The following is a 19,296-nucleotide window of genomic DNA, read 5'->3' as shown; positions in this document are numbered from 1 at the left end:
GAAGGAGGTTAGGGCTGTGCACAGAGAAAGGGTGAACAAAACAGGCAGCGTATTCCCTTTTCTGCCTCAGCTGCTAAACTACAACACAACTTGGTGTTCTTTCATGTCACTCTAAAGGGCCCCAGTTACAGTTGCTTTTAAGACAATGAGAAGCTAACACAATATGCTAGAGTGTGTGATGTTTTCAGGAGGGGAGGTGTGCACTACTGGTTCTGACTAGTGGAAATGTTCTGTGTGGTTTAGAGGGAGCTCCCTGGATAGAGCGTGCAGGAGGAAGCACGTTTACAACCAGTGAATGCAGAATCTGCACACTCTTTGCACATCAATTCAAACCACAATCACAGATTTTTCAGTGGGGAACTGGTAGATTTAAACCTACCCAATGTCTGATAGACCTGCATCAGACATCTGCATTCTCACAAATGCAGTGTATAACTTTTCACAAGCCTTCAAGTACCTTTTTTAAAAAATAAAACTTGCCTTTGATTACTATACACAGTCATGTAAAAAGAAGTAAGTTTAATTGAGTTTCTACTAGAGCTGGGCGATAGAACGATAACGATATGTATCGCCAGGGCTCTAGAGTGCGACCAATTTGGTCGCAAATGCGACCAAATTTTTCAGTGGTGCGACTAAAAATAAATATTTGGTCGCACAGGTGCGACCAACTGTTCCGGTAACAAAAAAAAAATCTCTGTAACTCTCCGTGTGGTCAACAACAGACACACATTATGCCCCTATCGTGGACTAAACCAATCAGAGATAGTCAGGGGCGGGACCTCTCTGATTGGCCGTGGTCCAGTTGAAAGTGCAGGTGGAAGAGAGAGGTGAGTAGCTTGAATAAAGCGATATCAATTCATTAACGGATTCCACACAAAGACCTAAACACGGAGCGGACCCAACACATCAGAATCAGCTTCGTCTTTCTCGGCTTTCTCACCCGACGGCCTGAACACGGACACGCTGTCGGAGCTTAGCGATTCTTCGGGTCCGCGCTGTGTTTACGTCTTTTTGCGCTGATTCTGAGCTGCAGGTTTTGCCTCTCTCCAACCAAAATTCACCAAGCCTGCAGCAAAAGAAGCAGCAAACTGCGCTTCACATTTGATCAATGTCGTCATGAATTCCCTCTGACTTTTGCTGTTTTGCTTCCACCACGATAAAAATCACACTTCCTGCACAGCTCTCTCTCTCTCTCTGTACTTCAGGAACAGTTTCCCGTCTCAAATCTGTTTTCTGCATTATTCATTCGCTTATTACCCACCAGTCTAGCGTTGTTTACAGCGCTTTTTCTTTTTTCACTTAAATGACCTCGGACAAGAAAGCCTAATTTCTGCTGTTCAATACTGAAGAAATTTAAATTTCTTAAAATTATGCAAAATTGCAGAATATTTTTAAGGTTATCTGCTATAAAAAGCCAGACCAGGAAAATCTCCTTCATGTTTTCCTGTGTTTTATTCTCAGTTACTTTCACACAAAGGCATCTGTTGTGATTTTCACAATTCTGATGAAGTCTCATGTGTATCAGTACTGATAAATGATCAGAATTATAATATTTCTGACTGTCTGAGGCTAAATTGAATCAAATCAGGACTTTGAGAACCGGAATTGAATGGATTATAGAAATCAGTGATGATACTCAGCCCTAGTGAGCAGCCTAGGCCTGAGAGAAGTGGATGTAGCTGTGGGTAATAAGAAAAGATGAAAAGAACTATTGATAACTTTTTTGTTAAGTTAAGGCCTGATCTGTCTGAAATTCATAGCCAGTGCTCTGACACGGTGCCATCAATATTTGAATGCTGAAAAAGCACAGTGTATCCAGAAAACACATTATATGCTGCAGTAAATGCACTGCCCAAGTGTCCCCTCTCCCCACGGCCTTTCAGCAGCAGACAGCAGCAAACAGGTCGTCAGAGGAGGCCAAGATGATGATTAAGTTTTTAACATTTTCTACAATATTGACAAAGCACTTTAAGCACAAGTTTGTTAGTTAATAATTTAGAAATTAATATTGTCTGTATGGACTCCCCCCCCCAAAGAAAGTGCACATGTAAAACTGCGGTGTTAAGCGATGCGGTTGAAAAATTTGAGTGCGCCTAACTTTTGTGCCGGTACGCCTAAATTTTTAAAGTTAGGCGTACCGGTGCGCCCATGTCAAAAAGTTAGTCTAGAGCCCTGATCGCGATATAACTTTTACTCGATAGAGAAATTAAGCTATCGCGATAGACCTCGCCGCTCTTGTCCTCTTAAAATACAAAAATAAAAAATAAAAAAAATAAAATAAAAAGGTCAGCCAATCCAAACTAAGTAGCGCAGAGCCGAACCAATCACAGCCGCAGCGTCACGTCGCGTGACTTGTTACGTACAGCACAAGTGCCAAGCCGCACGTGTGTTTGTTTGGGAAGCAGCCAGCAGGTAATGGAGGAAATGAGTGTGCCGACTAGAAAAATCAACCGAGCGTGACCGAAGAGAAAACAGATGATGGTTCCAATGCCGGAGAGATTGTCGAACGGAAGAGCCATAGAAGTTCCGTAGTGTGAAGGTATTTCGGCTATTTCAAGTCTGACAAAAAACAGAGTAGCGTGCACTGTAAATTGTGCCGAAAGCAAGTCTGGAAATACAATAAACTGGTGCATGCGTCACACTGTGCGCCACGTTATTGTTTCGGTGAAATGAATTTCTACAATACTGTTAATTCTACTCTCTGCAGTGTTTAAATGCTTACATATACACACAGTTACTGTCCCTCCACACATACGACTCGGTTCTGCTTCTATGCCCCAGCTTTGTTTACTATTTCCCACCGAGGCTTCTAGACTTCTGATTGGCCAACATTTCTGCACGGTTAGGAATCTAGCGCCACCTGCTGCTTTGGCATGTTCATAGCAGCGTTTTCCTTCATTTCTGCCTTTATGTGTGGACGGGATTATTTTTTAAAACGAAAACGGAAAATCTCTGTTTTCAAAAATGCCCATGTACGTGTGGACGTAGCCTCAGTCTCTGACTGGAAGCGCTAATTCGTCATTCGGCTTTTGTCAGACTAAAGTAACTGTTAAAACTGTTTGAAAAGCTAAGCTATACAACAAGGAGAGATTGAGAATTTCCTTTTAGTTCTCAGTTTATTTGATATTGACAAAAGTTAGTCAGTTTTGTCTGTTCTTCTGTAAAACAAACTAAGATTTATTTTTAGAATTAATATTTTGTTTCTAAGTGGAATTGACAATTTAGTCTGTTTCGTTTGTTCTATTTTGAAACTTAAACGCTTTAGCGGCTGCCTTTTGTGTAGTTTGCAATATTTGCCTTTATTTATCTGAAAAAGTCTCATGTTCCTTAAGTACATCTACCCTGTTGAACTTATTATGGGAAATAAATATTTAAATAAAAACAAGCTGCTGATTATTTCACATTTTACTTGTGAGCAACGGCACATTTAAATCTTACAAATTCTTACAAGTTATTTGGCTTATATCGTGATAGATATCGTTATCGCCTGAAATGAAAAAAACATATAGTGATATGAAAAAATCTCATATCGCCCAGCTCTAGTTTCTACAGTGGATTTTCTTATGTGCTCAGTTTAGTTTCTACTGGATGCTTATTTTTATTTTAATAATACAGACTTGTTTGGGGGGCTTTACCGATTACAGATAACAAAACAAGCATAACACTTAAGACTCAGTCTCATTTACAGTAAATATAAGCGCCAATACCTTTTTGTTTGATGCACTGACAAATATGTCAGAACATTTTTTTTCCCTTTTAGTTTCCGTACTGGGTCTGCAGCTTTCCTTTAGTTTTACTTCTCTTTTTTCCCAAAATATATATATTTTTCAATATATGGTTTCCATATATGGTTATAATATGATTTCTAATTTTTTTTTTATATTTTTATTTATAATAGAGAAGGGTATTTGTCTGTAGTAAAATTTGGGAAGTTCAGATCAAATATTACAATAAATACTTTTTTTTTTTTTTTAAACTTCATCATATGTTGAAACCCACTTCTCGGGAAATAATTTAACCAAAGCCGTCTGATGCTGGTTGTGTTGACAAATTTGACCAAAACTTACATTTCCTGTACCATTTTTAAGTTAGATTAACTAAAACATACATAAACTAACTTAACTTACTAAAGTAAGTTGAAATTCTATTTTTTGTTGTTGTGGTTAAAGTTAATAGCTTTGACACAGACTCATATAAATTGCATATTTAACACCCATTCCGAATGTTATCTATGCATGGTATTTAGCACAATATTGCACATCACATGTTGAAATAAAAACAATAAAACAATGAAATCCTAACCTACCAGAGGCAACAATTATAGCAACAACTGACACCTCAGCCAAACACAAAGATTTGTCCCTGTGTTTCCTAGGAAATTATTTATCGATTTGTTATCCGCTGGCAGATATGATGGAAACTGCCTGTGTGGGACAACTGTCAATCGATGGGGGTTAACAGAGTCCACTCCCCCCCTGTTTAATGTAACATTTACATGAACATCCAATCCAACATCTTAATATTTGCTGATGTTTAGAAAAAAAAGGTTTGGGAAAATGTCTGAGATTGTTGACGCTACAGGAGGTTTTACAAGATTTTATCCTACACATTTATTCACTGTGAACTGTGGATAAAGATCAAACCACATTTTATCAATACTGAACAAAGAAATCTCGATCATTGCGAAGGTCTCACCCATCCACTTCTACCAACTATTTGGGTGCAAGTTGTGGGTGCAGCAATCTAAGCGCGGACACCCAGACCTCGCTCTCCCTAACCACCTCCTCTAGGGACACGAAACTATTCCTAAGCCAGCTGAGAGATGTACAGTCTTAGCTGTTTCCTGGGTCTGTCCCAAGATGTCAAACACCTCATCTATGATCCATCCTGGTCAGATGCCTGTACCATCTCAATGGACTCCTTTGATTGTGGAGGAGTAGCTGATCTCTACTATTACTCTGGCCTGCTAACAAATGACCAAGCTCCTCGCCTTATCTATAAGAGCCCAGACATCCTTCAGAGGAAGCTCATTTTCTGTGCTAGTATCCTAAGCTAGAGGAGAGGAAAACATATGGACACAACCTTATAATAAACTAAGGGTCAATTACAGCACAGAACATTTAATACTTAAAAGCTACTATAATTTAGCGCATGCTTTAAAAAAAAAAAAAAAGAAAGAAAATAGTCTGGGTACAGCCCATTTGCCTCAATTACACACATTTTCCTCACTTAAACAAAGTTTAGCATCTTATGATGGGTTCGCCAAAGTGAAGTTTTCACACACTGCAATTACAAATTCAAAGCTTATGCAAAGATGCAGCACTGTGTCACAAAAGTCTATCAGCTGAGAGTCTTCCATAAAATGTTGATTTTCAAGACAATGACAATCAGACAAGGACAAGCTTACTGATGCTGTTTTCTTCCATTTCTCCATTTTTAAAAATGTTTTTAAAGACATTAAAAAAAAAACAAAAAAAACAGGAGCGCTGGGAAAATCTGAAAATATGTTACTACAACTTGTTGCCAGCTATCAGCTGCACTCTTCCTCCTTCTGTTTGCTCTTCTGAACAAACAGTTCTCAAAGATCCTCCAAGCAACTGTACTCTCATAAATAAAGCTAGGCAAAACTTTGCTTCCCATTTGGTGTGAACAAACCTTTAGTCACTTCCATTAAAGATACAAAACAAGACAAAAGGAAACAATTAGGCCTGTGCAATGTGAGGCAAATCTGTAATATGGGATAACAGTTGTTCAGTACTGCAATGATGAACCGATCAGCTATACAATTCCTATAACTTTTAGCTTTAAAAAGGTCTTTTGCAATTTGTTTATTGTGCAAAATACAATTTAGAGAAGATTAGACTGATGAATATTTTCACAGATAAAAAGTCTGTCTCCTTCTGCTGGCTTTTTGTGATGCCAGCACATATGGATGAGCTGCAAATTTGATTTTAGAGCCATGTAGGATGACTTCTGGTTTCACATTTTAACCAAACATGTACTGTGGAAAAAGCTAATTTCCAGGGCTGATAAATGAAACAATAAAAAAAAAAACTATACATTCATCTTCTTTTAAAATAATACAGCAGACAGAAAGTGAGAAACAGATGCACAGCGCAACAGATTTTTCCATGTAGGAACAAGCCATGGACCACTGTGACTGTGCCACATTTAGGTTGCTGACAGAAAGACCCACACCACCCAAACGTAAAGTCAGATCTAGTTAGGAACCAAGGCTCAGCTGAAAATTTCACTCCAAGGACAGAAATATCAACCTAAATGTAGCAGCATGTATTTGGAAAGTAAAACATTTCCCTGGCTTGCTCTCAAGGCTTCTGGCTGCCATGGCAACAATGTTGGTCTGTGAATGACTCATCTTTTCAGTGTCTATCACACAACAGGAGCTGTAAGCACTCCAGCCTCTCCACTGCAGGAGGGAAGAAGCATCTTTGCAGGCTACTATCTTTTAGCACCTGATAAAGCTGGCTGCAAAAATTTCCATTCTTAGAGTTACTCCAGAAACCAGAAATAGTGCAGATAAAACCATTGTGACTCATTAAAAGTAGGTGCAGTTTGTGCAAAATGATGTAAGGATTTCTATGTTGTGCCAATTAAAAAATTTTTTTTCTGCAAGTTAACACTGTACTTGTGATTTTTGGCTTTCAGGCAACTGAATAAACCAACACTCTTATCCAATTAAAGATAGTTCGAGGTTGACTGGCAAAAATGATAATTTCATAAACACCTCAATGTACAGTATACTGACAGCTCTTCTAGTGTACTGAGCCTATATGTAACCACAACACAGACTCTGTTCTGTAAATGAATCATGACTCACACAACTGAGTGCTACCAGGCAACAGATGGCTAATCAATAAGTGTAAACATGCTAGAAAAATTGTGGTTACTCTTGCAAACTTCCCCAAGTTGCACGTATGAGCAGACATGGGAGTGTTTGGGTGATATTTATTAATCTGGCAATGATGCCTTAATATGCACGGGTAGTACTTAAAGTGCTCAGAAGACTACTACTCTTTGATCTGATCTGGAAATTTGCTGCAAGGAGAAGGGTCACTCACAAAGGATGTGGATGACTTTAAAATATATAAAAAGTATAAAAACAAACAAACAAACAAAAAACAAAGTAAAAATTTATGCAAATATTTTGTCCTAAATATATATATATATATATATATATATATTCAACATTATGCACTCCACACTGTATATAAATGCCACTTGTTTTGCACATATTCAACTCTGTATATTTTATATATTTTATTATTATTTTATTTTTTTACTATTTAATTTGTAAAAATGTGTATACACACACACACACACACACACACACACACACACAGGAAAATATTTAGTATACACATCCAGAAATGCATACACTATTATATAATATATAATAGTGTATGCATTTCTGGATGGATATATTTATTAGTTTCAGGTTGGCCATTCTTGTATTTTGCTCGTTTGTGTTGTTGTGTTTGCACATCTCTGTTGCTTGTGGGGCTCGCACACAAGAATTTCACTCGCATGTGCTGTGCCAGTGTGCCTGCACATGTGATGTGACAATAAAAAGTGATTTGATTTGTGATTTGATTTGATATATTTTCCTGTTGTTTCTGGTTCCGACTGACAAACTAAAGGACAAGCATGCTCCGTGGCAAACAGGCAGTAAGCATCCCCTGAAAAATCTTCCTTTCTGATACTTGATGTTTTATTCAGTCTCACCCAAACCAAGTCCATGAACTCAGTGGGGAGTGGGCCATTTTCCTACAAATTTTGGAACTTAGGACCTAAAATCCTTTTTTAAGACCACAGGTTATTGCCCTGTCATGCTCATCAAAAGAGGGAGCTTTGAGGCACAGTGTTGGTTTCACATTTTAGATCTAACGGCTATGCCCATCTTCTAGAATGTCTATGTGAGTGGTATTTGTGCAGCTTGTTATAGCACGATGTCACAAAAGTAGTCAAATGTATTTCCTAGTAAAAAATTGAACTGTACTCTTGTTTGAAGTGCTAGAACCTGCAGCCAGTAGAGAACTGATTCATGTGCTGCCATGCCGAGCTCACAGAGGGCAAGACCACCACCTGAAATCAAAGTCTGTCTAAAAGCCCCTGGAGAGACAAGCAAATATAATGCTCCATAATTTGCCTGTGACAACATACTTGGAAATTAAAATGTTTGCATGCATTATTTAGACTGCTTCTACCTACTTTCAACCACACATACACACACATGCAGAGATGCCCCAAAGAGAAATACTGTAATTGGTTAGTCTCAGAGTCACATGGTGCTGCACTGACGAAGTATATACACAATATTAGCAAAACGGCTGATGGTTTTAAATACAATTATTGACAAGCTGTTAACATAAGCATTAAATATACTGGCATTATATTTCACAAGTTCAATAATTCCTGATTTCTGTAGCAATACGATTTTTTTAAGATCCCGCAGCATTTGCATATGAATGTATTTCCATCTAAACATCATTGCTTTGTTTCCCTTAGCTGTTACATTTATCAGCTTTTTTGTACTCTTTTATACTGACCCACTTAAATAAAAAAGGTAACTTCATACTTTGAGTAGATCGTGTGCTTAAGTCCTTCCCAATAAATAATTGAAACACTAACGCTTATTAGAAAGGAAAAGTGTGCTTGTAGAAACTCTTTATACTCATTTTCCTACAAAATACAAATAGAAATAAGATTTTGGGGGGAGGCAAAGCAGGGCACAATAACCCAAATGAGCAGGTCAAACATCTGCAAACCCATTACGGAAAAAAAAAAAAAAAAAAAAAAAAAAGAATTAAAAAAAAAGATTTTCTCATCTATCTGCCAGCAGTTGCCACAAACATGAGGTACAAATCACCCTCCAGCTTTCAGTGGAAGAACGCTGGATAATTTGCCTGTCACTTCCACCCTTGTCAAACCAGCATCTGTCATGTTGTTTCAAGTCAGTTTGTGCACATTGCTGTGGTGCAGTGCTCAAATCCTTCCCAAAGCCCCCATCTTTTTGATCATCTGCTTTCCAGATGCACCATAACAATAAAATATATTTTCAAAATCTACAAAGCCTTTTTTGCTGTTGTATAACTATAGTCAGCATTAATACCAACACATTTTATTGCCAGCATTTAAGAAGTTGCATCATGTTGAAAAGTTGCAACTACTTGATCAGGCAAGTCTGCTCCTTCCTTTAGTATCGACAAAAAATGATCATTTGATATGACTTGCTGAAGTTATAAGTGAAAGAAACTTGACAATTAAAATCCTGTCATCAGTTCTTTGATCACAACAGTGATAATTTCTCATATCACCATTATAAAGCTCATTAACTCGTCATTAACTGTCTGTATTTATATAAGTCAGACAATTTCCTGCACAAAGTAAATGTACACATTGTTATGGATGAAACTCACTCTGCAACCAAGTGTGTGTATGCAAGTAGGATTTGTTTTACCTGCCGGTTAAAGGTAAACAACCAACAAGTAGGGCTGGGCCATAATATAGTGTTCACTGTTTTTTGTAAAACATGCAAGCAGGGCGTTGTTATTGCCGTATTTGTCGCACTAAGGTGTTCATAAATCTGGGAGTAATCTGGGTCCAAAAACTCAGTCCGCTTCAGGTCCCAAAGTCAAAACGAACACTGCAGCACACTGAGAGTTAAAAACTGTCTAAATTCTTTCATCTTTAATAAAACAATCAGCATTGCTGCTTTACCAAGTGTAATAATTAAGTTTAACATCCAGGGATCCATGAAAACAGAATTTATTACATTTAAGTTAAATGTAATAAATTCTGTTTCCTGCTAACTTCTAACTCCGTTAAATGATTTAACGGAGTTAGAAGTTAGCAGGAAGTTAGCTCGCTAGTTTCGCTAGTTACCTAAGCATGATATAGCATGTTCTGACTGAGAGATTTCTGATAAAAATATAAACTTACAGCTCTGCTATCACTTCCAATATAAATGAAGATAGAAAATTAAACAGCAGTGATGTTTGTAGGGTTACTGAAGTTGGGCTAGGTGGTATATACCGTAATGATGTGCTACGTCAGCGGTCCCCAACCCCCGGGCTTCGGACCGGTACCGGTCCGTAAGTCGTTTGGTACCGGGCCACGAGAGTTGAGGCTCAGGTGTGAAATGTATGGTTTTCAGGGTTTTTAATCGGTTTTGAGCGTTATTTTGTTATCGTTTTTATCTTTAACTCGGTTTTCCTGGGTCTTTTCACGTGTGTTATGAATAAATCTTCTTTTTTACGGTACCGGTACTAGTTTTATTTTGTTGTATTTATCCGCAACACCTTAAAGGCCGGTCCGTGAAAATATTGTCGGGCATGAACCGGTCCGTGGCGCGAAAAAGGTTGGGGACCGCTGTGCTACGTGATCGCTAGTGACATAGCTTTGTTAGCATAACATAAACAGTGAAGCTAACACTTTTCCACTCGATAAAAGTTAACGTGAGGGTTCCTGATGGTTAGAGACAAATGCAATCGCATGGCAGGATGCTGTAAACAGACCAAACTTCAGTCAGGAGAACAACTGAGATAATCCATCCACAATACGAAGTTAGTCATTAATATACTGCAACAACATGGTAATAGAGCAGCTGTGACAGAATACAGCATTAATGAATCAATGGTACAGAAGTGCAGGAAGCAAGAAGAATGAGTTGAATAAAGTTTGATTTATCTGACTGCTTTGTTTCGCTTAATGTGCCTTATAATCCCGTGCACCTTATGGTCCGAAATACACGTATGACTTTTTTTATTTGTTTCTATCATATATACAAATTAGATGCACACTAATCACATATATGATTCCAATCTGTAAATCCAATGAGCATATCCTGACATGCTACCAAACAATATGATACTATACAGGATAACTCGCCGGGTTGTTGATAATATGGGTTTACCACAAGCTTTTGACACAGAAGAAATCATGGATAAAAGCTCAGCTTGGTATCAAAATGTAGGTAAAACAACTAGCCCTTGTTATATGCTAGGGCTGCACGATTTTGCATAAAATGAGAATCATGATTTTTTGGCTTAGAATTGAAATCACGATTCTCTCACGATTTTCTTTTCCAGTATAAATATTTATTGCACTTATTAACTGCACATCAACTTCGTAACAGTTGAAACTGAACATAAAAACAATAAATAAACATAAAAACAACAAATGTCTCACGTTTTGTTGTTGCCGCAAAATGTTGTACTGCTTGAAATTTCGTCTCCACCGTTGCTCGACACTGCGTGTATAGAGCAGGTAGTGCAACAATAGAAAAATAGTTGGGGGACGGCACTGTGTAGCGTTTGTCTAGGCCGGGTGTTGATCATTTTCCTAAATCCCTCGTTTTGCACAGTGTTGATGGGAGCCATATCTTTGGTCAGGTAAGTAATAGCCTCCGTAATTTCTTTGAGTTCGACGTGTATAGGGAAGCGCTGTATAAGGTTCCCGTTATTGGTGTTTGGGTGGTTGACCGGAACGGATTTTCTCCTGTCACTTTCTCGTCATCCCTGACGTGCTCTCCGTTGTTTTTTCCCTGCTAATTTTAACATCACACGGCACAGCTTCTGTGTCACGTGGTATAAGGCTCCGCCCTTGTCATTTGTTGAGCAGGAAGAGTGAGCGCTTTTTTTCATGCAGAGTACGTCCCGGATCAAAATGTGGTACAATCGTCGTCGTAGGTTTTTTTTTTTGTTTTGTTTTGTTTTTTAAATCGTTGTCATTTGGAAATGAGATCGCACATAAGTATGAATCGAGATCGCGATTTTCTAACGATTAATCGTGCAGCCCTATTATATGCTATAACTTGTTTTGATCAGCTTCTAAACTACATGGTACTATAGCCCAAGAACGTTTACCCAAAATGCAGTTTTTCAAGTTTGCTTCAGTGAAACCTCAGGAAACAGAGCAAACATCCATGTTACCAGTGCTTGCTTCTGTTACCCTGTGTCACAGATATTACATCGGTCCATTGGCACTGCTATATATTGACTTCAGATTGTGAGACTTGAAGTTAATGTAAAATTAATTTTCTTGCAATTTGTAAATGTAAATGTATTTTTAGTTGCAAGAATTTCACATGTCTACTCCTTGTATATAAAGACTTTTAAATCAGACCTATGTATTTTGAGGACCTGTAGTTTCCATATTATAAAAAGGTAAAACTTTGGTATATTTAGTAAAGCCTTAAATTTACCATACAATATAAATACACACCTAATTCTGAAGGGGTCAGGTGAGAACACTTCCTAAAAAACAACATTGCAAAGTCTACACAAGTACAACTGGTAGGCATGTAACATAACAAACACAACCAGGCCTCCACCCCACATGCCTGTCTCCACCTAAAACACACAAACAACAGACTCCAGGAGGTTTTATACCAGCCTCCCGTGTTTCAACCAAGCAGTGTCACATTTCGCTTGATGATCACATTTTGCTGTCTTGCATTATCTCCTGCGCAGTCAGAGGCTGTGCTTACTGGCTGTCACTGACATGAGAATGAGACAAGTACAAAACAAACGTCATGGCATGTAACAGGTGGTTCTTGCTTTCTCTGGTCCTTTCAGCCTTGTGAAGCATCACAGGAGACAAACTGCAGCACTGAGCTTTAAATATTGAGCTTGGTTCAGTAAAGTATGGGAGTGTGTATGGGACTCCCTGCCTCATCCTTATTTGTTAAGTATTGCAGCAATTCTGCCTCTAGCAAAAGAGTTATATTTCAGTATGTTTGGACTAGGAATCCCTTTACAATAGCTCACTATGTAAACTTCTCAGTGTGAAAAGAAAAAAGATTACAGCTTTGACAAAGTTGTCTTCTCTATTAAGAGCCTGTACCATTAACAACATACAGGAGACAACAGAAGCAAACATTTTATGGCTTAGCGGTGTCAAAGGTGTCCAAAAACTATGCTCCAATATTAATTTTAAAACATGCATAATAAAACCACTCAAATATGCATTTCCCCTCATCAGGTCTAATCACAGGGGAGCTTTTAGATACAAGCTGCAACCATTAAGCTCACATATACAGTATAATTAGTTTCTGTTAACTGTTATTTACACACAAAACAGCCTGGAAGAGTTGGTGCCATTAGACAACTGTTATGGCTCACTAACATTTACCTTTACTTGTTCAGCCAATATCCACCCACTTACGTCCACTCATTAAGCTACGCTAAATCATTCACCCGTCTCCTTGCACTGATAGCTGTGTGTCTGAAGCAGAGCTGCACCTAGCCCTATGCCACATAGCTGGTCTGACTTTGACAACACAATATTGCTCACAGATAAGTTGGGTCTTACAACTTTTCAGGTGGTTATCCAGATTCCCTTTCTGTGTCCTTTGGGTGACAGTCACTGGTTGTGGGAGGAAGTTGATTCTTAATTTTCTCAAGTAAATTTTAAATTACTGATTTCATAATCAAAACTAAAATATTTACTGACAACCACACAGTCTGTAGTGCCAAACTGCTGTCACTTTTTTGTTGGGTTGCACAGAGATATCAAGTCAATATCTGTATGGGCCAGGAACATCCTTGCTTACCAATTGGTATATCAAATAAGATGGTATTTACCTTAACAATCCTTGGGAAATATTCATGCTCTCTTTATAAATGGCACAGACAATTCAAAACTTACCACAGCCTACACTTCTCTCCAACCAGATTATTCAAAAGCACTTCACCGCTGTGTGTGAAATGTCCAACTGAGCAATGAAATCCATCTCATCAGTTTGTGCAGTGTAACAGATTACAGATTTTGGGGGGTTCATGTATTTGAGCTACTTATCAAGGCGTTTACCAGGGTGCTTCCTTTTGCTCCTCTTACAGCACTGTTTGGGGTGGTTGATTTGAATAGCGTGAAGTGTCGTTGTGAAGCTCAGGCTTTATAGACAATGTTAGCAAGAAAAATTGTGCTACAATCTTAAAAGTCTGAGATACATCCAACTTACCAGTTTGGTGGCTGAAGGAATTAGAAAATGCGCTACACCCGTGTCAAACAAAGCAGGTCTCCTTCAGAAAATCTGGCTACCAGTCATCAGCTTGATTGAAAAACTGAATCTTTATTGCTTTTATAAATTACAATATAAAATGTCCTACTGTAATATCGACCCCTGCAACACAAAATAATAAAGTTAATTTAGTCTGTTTTTAAGCTTCTGGTATTATTCTTTTTCATATTTTTAAGAATTTGAAAACTTATAAACAGATATTTTAAATTATTATATTTGTTTATCAAATGGGCAGAGATAACAGGAAAAAAAAACCCATAAAATTCTGTTAAGTCAGGCAAGACAAACTCTTACCCATCAAAGGCCAATTCTGAGGCAAGGGTGACCGTGGCTCAGAATGGGCCAGAATGGGTTGGGAAGCGCATCTGTAACCGGAAGGTCGCCAGTTCGATCCCTGGGCTCTCTGTCCTGGTCATTGTGTCCCTGGGCAAGACACTTTACCCCACCGCCTACTGGTGTTGGCCAGAGGGGCCGATGGCACGATATGGCAGCCTCTCTTCTGTCAGTCTGCCCCAGGGCAGCTGTGGCTACGACTGTAGCTTGCCTCCACCAGTGTGTGAATGTGAGAGTGAATGAATAGTGGAATTGCAAAGCGCTATATAAATGCAATCAATTATCATTATTATTATTATTATTATTATTATTATTATTATTATTATTATTGTGAACCAGCTGCCTACAAGCTTGAAAATGCAATGCATGAAGGTAACTGGACTTCTTTAGGTTTTTGAGGACAAAAGGGTTATTGACCCACTATTGATCATGTCAGTCAACGTGATGCTCAGAATCAACTCCAAAGGGGATAGTCCCCACTAGGGTTTAATTACCCAGGACTCGTTGTTTTAGAACTGAAGAAGCCTCTTGGATGGAAGCCGAAACCTCTTCAGAAACCTAAAGAAGTCGAGATGCCTTCTTTTTCAAACCCTCAAGACTACCGTGGCCTGGTTTACTGAGACCCTACACAGACCGTGCTTGCCAAAAAATAAAATAAAACGGTAGAGTGATGAAGAGCTGTACTGGCTGGACTTTAAAAAAAGGAAACTATTTTTTGTGTGTGTACAAGACAAGGAATAAACACTAAAATCGTGACAAATCAAAAACTTATATCAAAGCCAAATTGAATTTTCCAATCAGTGCATCAGGTGTAGAGACACTGATCCTTCAAAACACCTTGACGCAAATACATAAATCCTTCTTAGCCACTAGAACAACATGGCTCTGGGGATGTGCATTTGTCATTACACAACATCCAGCAAGGACAAAACAAAAAACAAAACAATGGGTCAAGAGATGTTAATACAACTACTGACAAAACTGTCCAAGAATACAAAACCAATGTAACATACTTTGGCACAGAGCCTTTTCAAACACCCTTTGGTCAACTCTTACAAGCTGCTTGCAAGTGTTAATAGGTGTGCATTATTTTTTGGCAGGTTTCTGAATACAGGCCAGCTTTAAAATGTGTAATGCATTTCTGGCTGCATGCACAGTGTACCTGCAGTGGATCCGGCAGTGTACACACACACAGCGGTCATGACAGGCAGACTATTTTAAGCGGCGGACCCCTTCATCCTCTTACCTTTGAGCTGCGGCAGCGGGGAGAGCTCGACCGGAGCGGTGTGAGTGCGATACTGAGAGGAGCCCTGGGATTTTCTCTGCTTCTGTGCCTTCCTCATGGACTTCCTCGTAAACCCATCCACTTTCTCTGATGCGGAGATGGCCGACATTTTGATGCATAAAATAAAAAAAATAAAAAAAACTACCTTGACACTTTTTGCACTGTATCTCCTAGGTCATACGAAAAGCTTCCTTCCCCTTTTCACATCAGAAGGTTTGTGTTATTTTTGTATGATCCAACATGGTCGGTCGGTACGGAGGTTAAGCTGTGCCCAAAGACTGCATCATTATCTTGCTCTATGAAATACGGAGGAGGGGGATAGTCTTCAAAATACGAAAAAATACGAATTTAGTCACACGACACCGCCCACACTACACAGCACGGAGCGACCAACACGACAAGAATAAGCTCCTAAATTTCTGACATTATTTTTACTGCTGCATTGTGATCGAAAAACGTCTACCTGTTGCAAAACATAAGAGAGGCATTGCCGGATTGAAGCTGTCTACAGTAGACCTAAGCTGACAGTTAGCTAGCCTGCTAAAATTAGCTGACGGTTACAACAATTTGCACCGCTGCTGAGGGGGGGAAAAGTTACCAAAGAAAGTTGCCCCGTTAATTTTTTGCAGCTCTTCGGTAAAACACACAGTCCGCGTCTTCGAGCACTGGTTTAATCCTAGACAGAATTCTGCTGAGTGTGTTTTTGAGAGAAAAAAATTTATCCGCGATCGATGAAGTTAAATTTCGCTCGTCGACTCATTTAGCGCTTGAAAGTTAGCCTCATCCACCTAAGAGAAACTTCACCTTTCGCCACACTTCCGAATGAATAGTGTGAGACTGTTTCGCTAGCACGACCTCGATAAAGACCGAGTATTGTCAAAAACAGCAAATTACTGGATGTCGAGCTGAGGCAGGCAGCCGTAAACACTCCCAGCGAAGCCGCTCCGTCACTGTGTGTCTGTGAGCTTGACTGCGGAGCGCTGACGGGGGCACGTCACTGATTGACGTTGCTAACAGCCAATCAGAGGCGAAAATTTCAAAAAACTAGAACTTTTTAAACCAATCGAGCCGCGCAGAAAGCGGGACTTGAACATGTGACATGTGAAAACAAATAGGTGATGCGGTACAGGCAGTAGCGTTAAACAAAAACTGACACACGTCTCGTAGCAATACATTTAAAATAATAATAAGATAATATAATAAGAGTTCCATTTGTCGCCGTGTGTTTCTTTGCGCTTTTTAAAGAAGTACCCCACTTATACTTTCAGTTTTTAGCCACAGATTGTTTTAGGATTTAAAAAAGAGATCCTGGGATATTGCATTTGGAAAAACTCCGATAACAAAGAGACTGAAGAAGTCACTTGGATGAGTGACGAAACGTTTCTCCCACCGAAAACTTATTAAAATATTTAAGTGTATATTTGAGCCTGTATGTACGCTCCTGACCCCCGAGAGAAAATCCAAAATAAATTCAACCATGTGCACCCTGGTCATTAAAGATGTATGCTGTTCAGTCATTCCACCCTGGAAAACTGATAATAACTGTATGTTATTCAGGAATTCACACACGCTTTGGCCCTGCCTGTATCACTCTCTAACTCAGGGGTGTCAAACTCAAATACACAGTGGGCCAAAATTCAAAACTGGAACAAAGTCGCGGGCTAACATTAATATTTATTGGAAAAAAAATCTTCCTCCAGATATAAGAATGAATCTTTTCTTATGGACTCAAATAAGTTTTGCTGGAAAACTGAATATAGAACAAGCAAAGCTTAATACTAAACAATATATATATTAGCTGTATAATACCAGTAGGCCTGCTCTAATAGTAATTTGGTATGGCTTCACGGGCCAATTGTAATTAGGCTGAGGGCCAAATTTGGCCCACGGGCCAGAGTTTGACAGCTATGCCCTAACTCAATGCCTTCCGCATTACATGCTGTATGTGTTTATAAAATACAGGTATAAAGCCTAAAATAAGGGCCTTTCCACAGGAAATTGGGTTTCTATTTTAGTACATTTACTTTGTCTGTAATAGAGACAAGAAGAAAGCTTTATTTTTATCACTACACTTACATCAAAAGTAACACAAAAGAAATCTAGAATAATGTATTGTAAAATCCTAAATTATGAAAGAGAGTGCCATAGAGCTAAGTCCTGAAACCTTTGGCCAAATTCTAAATATGGATTGTATAAAGATGTTAATAATTAACATCTTTAATGTTAATTATTGTCATTTATCTTTATCTATTTAGATCAATCTTGTAGTAGATTTTTACCATTTTCTTTCCCTATTAATTATTTGCTATTATAATGGAAACGGAACAGTAAGTGTTAACAAGTTTTTCATTAGACAGGAGTCTATGCAGTCCCTCACTGTTTCCACGGGAATTTAGAGGGTAAGTAGTGCTACCAATCAAATGCACTTCATAAAGCGAAGCATTTAGAATTACCAACATCTTCCCAAGAGTGGACGTCCCAGCAAAGTCACCCCAAGGTCAGACTCTACAATGCTCAAGAAAACTACACATTCACCTAGAGCTACATCTCAGGTCTCAGTCAGCATGCTAAATGTTAAAGTTCATGGCAGTACAATTAGTGCTACCATACCAGGAGAAAACATTGTAGCAGAGCTTAGGGTTGCAAAATTACATCTGAACAAACTTCAAGCCTTTTGGAAAATGTCTTCTGGATGGACAAGACCAAAGTGCAGAGGTTTGTCCATAATGCACAGCATCATGTTTTGAGAAAAGCAAACACGCCATATCAGGACAAACATCTCCTACCAACTATCAATGGCCATGGCGGAGTGGGGGGTGATTTGGGCTTGTTTTGCAACCACAGGACCTGGGTACCTTGAAGTCATTGGGTCAACCACAAACTCCTTTGTAAATCAAAGTATTATAGAGTCAAGTGTGAAGCCATCTGTCTCACTGCTAACGTTTTGCCAAAATTGTGATATGTAACAGGAGCACAGCGGCAGTCAAAGTCTAGACCTCAATCCAACTGAAATGCTGTGCATAAACTTTGCCCACAAACCTCAATGAACTGAAATGACACAGTTAAGAAGAGCGTGCAAAAATTCCTCCACAGTGGTCTGAGACTGAAAGTCATACAGAAGTCAAATATTTAAGTAACTACCATCAAATACCAGTATACCATCTTTTTTCTTTAATAACTTACTGTCCATTTTCTCACCTATCATGCTTTTATGTTGGGTTTGTGTGCTCTTCAGTTCAGCTGCATTTATAATCAGAGGAAGTCACTTCATTGAAAGTCTTTACCACAGCTGCTGTAATAAGTTACCATCACACATACATGTTAAAAACAACCCTTCTGCCTCTCTGGGGCAGAGGCAGTGATTGTCAATTTTTCTGGCATTGTCTTCCAACCATTTCTATAGTTGGAATACAAAATGAAAAAAAAATAAGTAAAAAAATTAAAACTGTCCAAATGGAACAAAATAGCTGTAAAACACTAATCACACGAATCTGCAGGGAGCTAAAGAAAAGTGTGAGATGATAGAGATTTAATCTTTTAGGTTTGAATGTTTTTCAGTCTTTAGATTTTCTCTTTTAATTACCTCGACTAAAACTCTCACCACTTCCCCATCAGACCCTCTCTGTCCCTCACATAC

General features: G+C 38.7%; 1 protein-coding gene across 1 annotated transcript in view; it reads right to left on the bottom strand.

Moving 5' to 3' along the window:
* Positions 1-16,622, bottom strand: part of ppp2r5a (protein phosphatase 2, regulatory subunit B', alpha isoform) — a 62,470-nt gene extending 45,848 nt beyond the window's left edge. Inside the window, exon 1 of the mRNA XM_085383061.1 lies at positions 15,621-16,622. Within this exon, the coding sequence (XP_085239187.1) occupies positions 15,621-15,768 (148 nt within the window). The 5' untranslated portion in view covers positions 15,769-16,622. The remainder of the gene's footprint in view (positions 1-15,620) is intronic.
* Positions 16,623-19,296: the final 2,674 nt, after the last annotated feature.

Source organism: Rhamphochromis longiceps, linkage group LG15, assembly GCF_057381845.1.
Source record: "Rhamphochromis longiceps isolate RC_006_pf linkage group LG15, R_longiceps_female_GT1.1, whole genome shotgun sequence".
In the NCBI taxonomy this organism is placed as follows: domain Eukaryota; kingdom Metazoa; phylum Chordata; class Actinopteri; order Cichliformes; family Cichlidae; genus Rhamphochromis; species Rhamphochromis longiceps.
The sequence above is the reverse complement of the archived record's forward strand: the minus strand, read 5'-3'. Positions and strand labels throughout refer to the sequence as shown.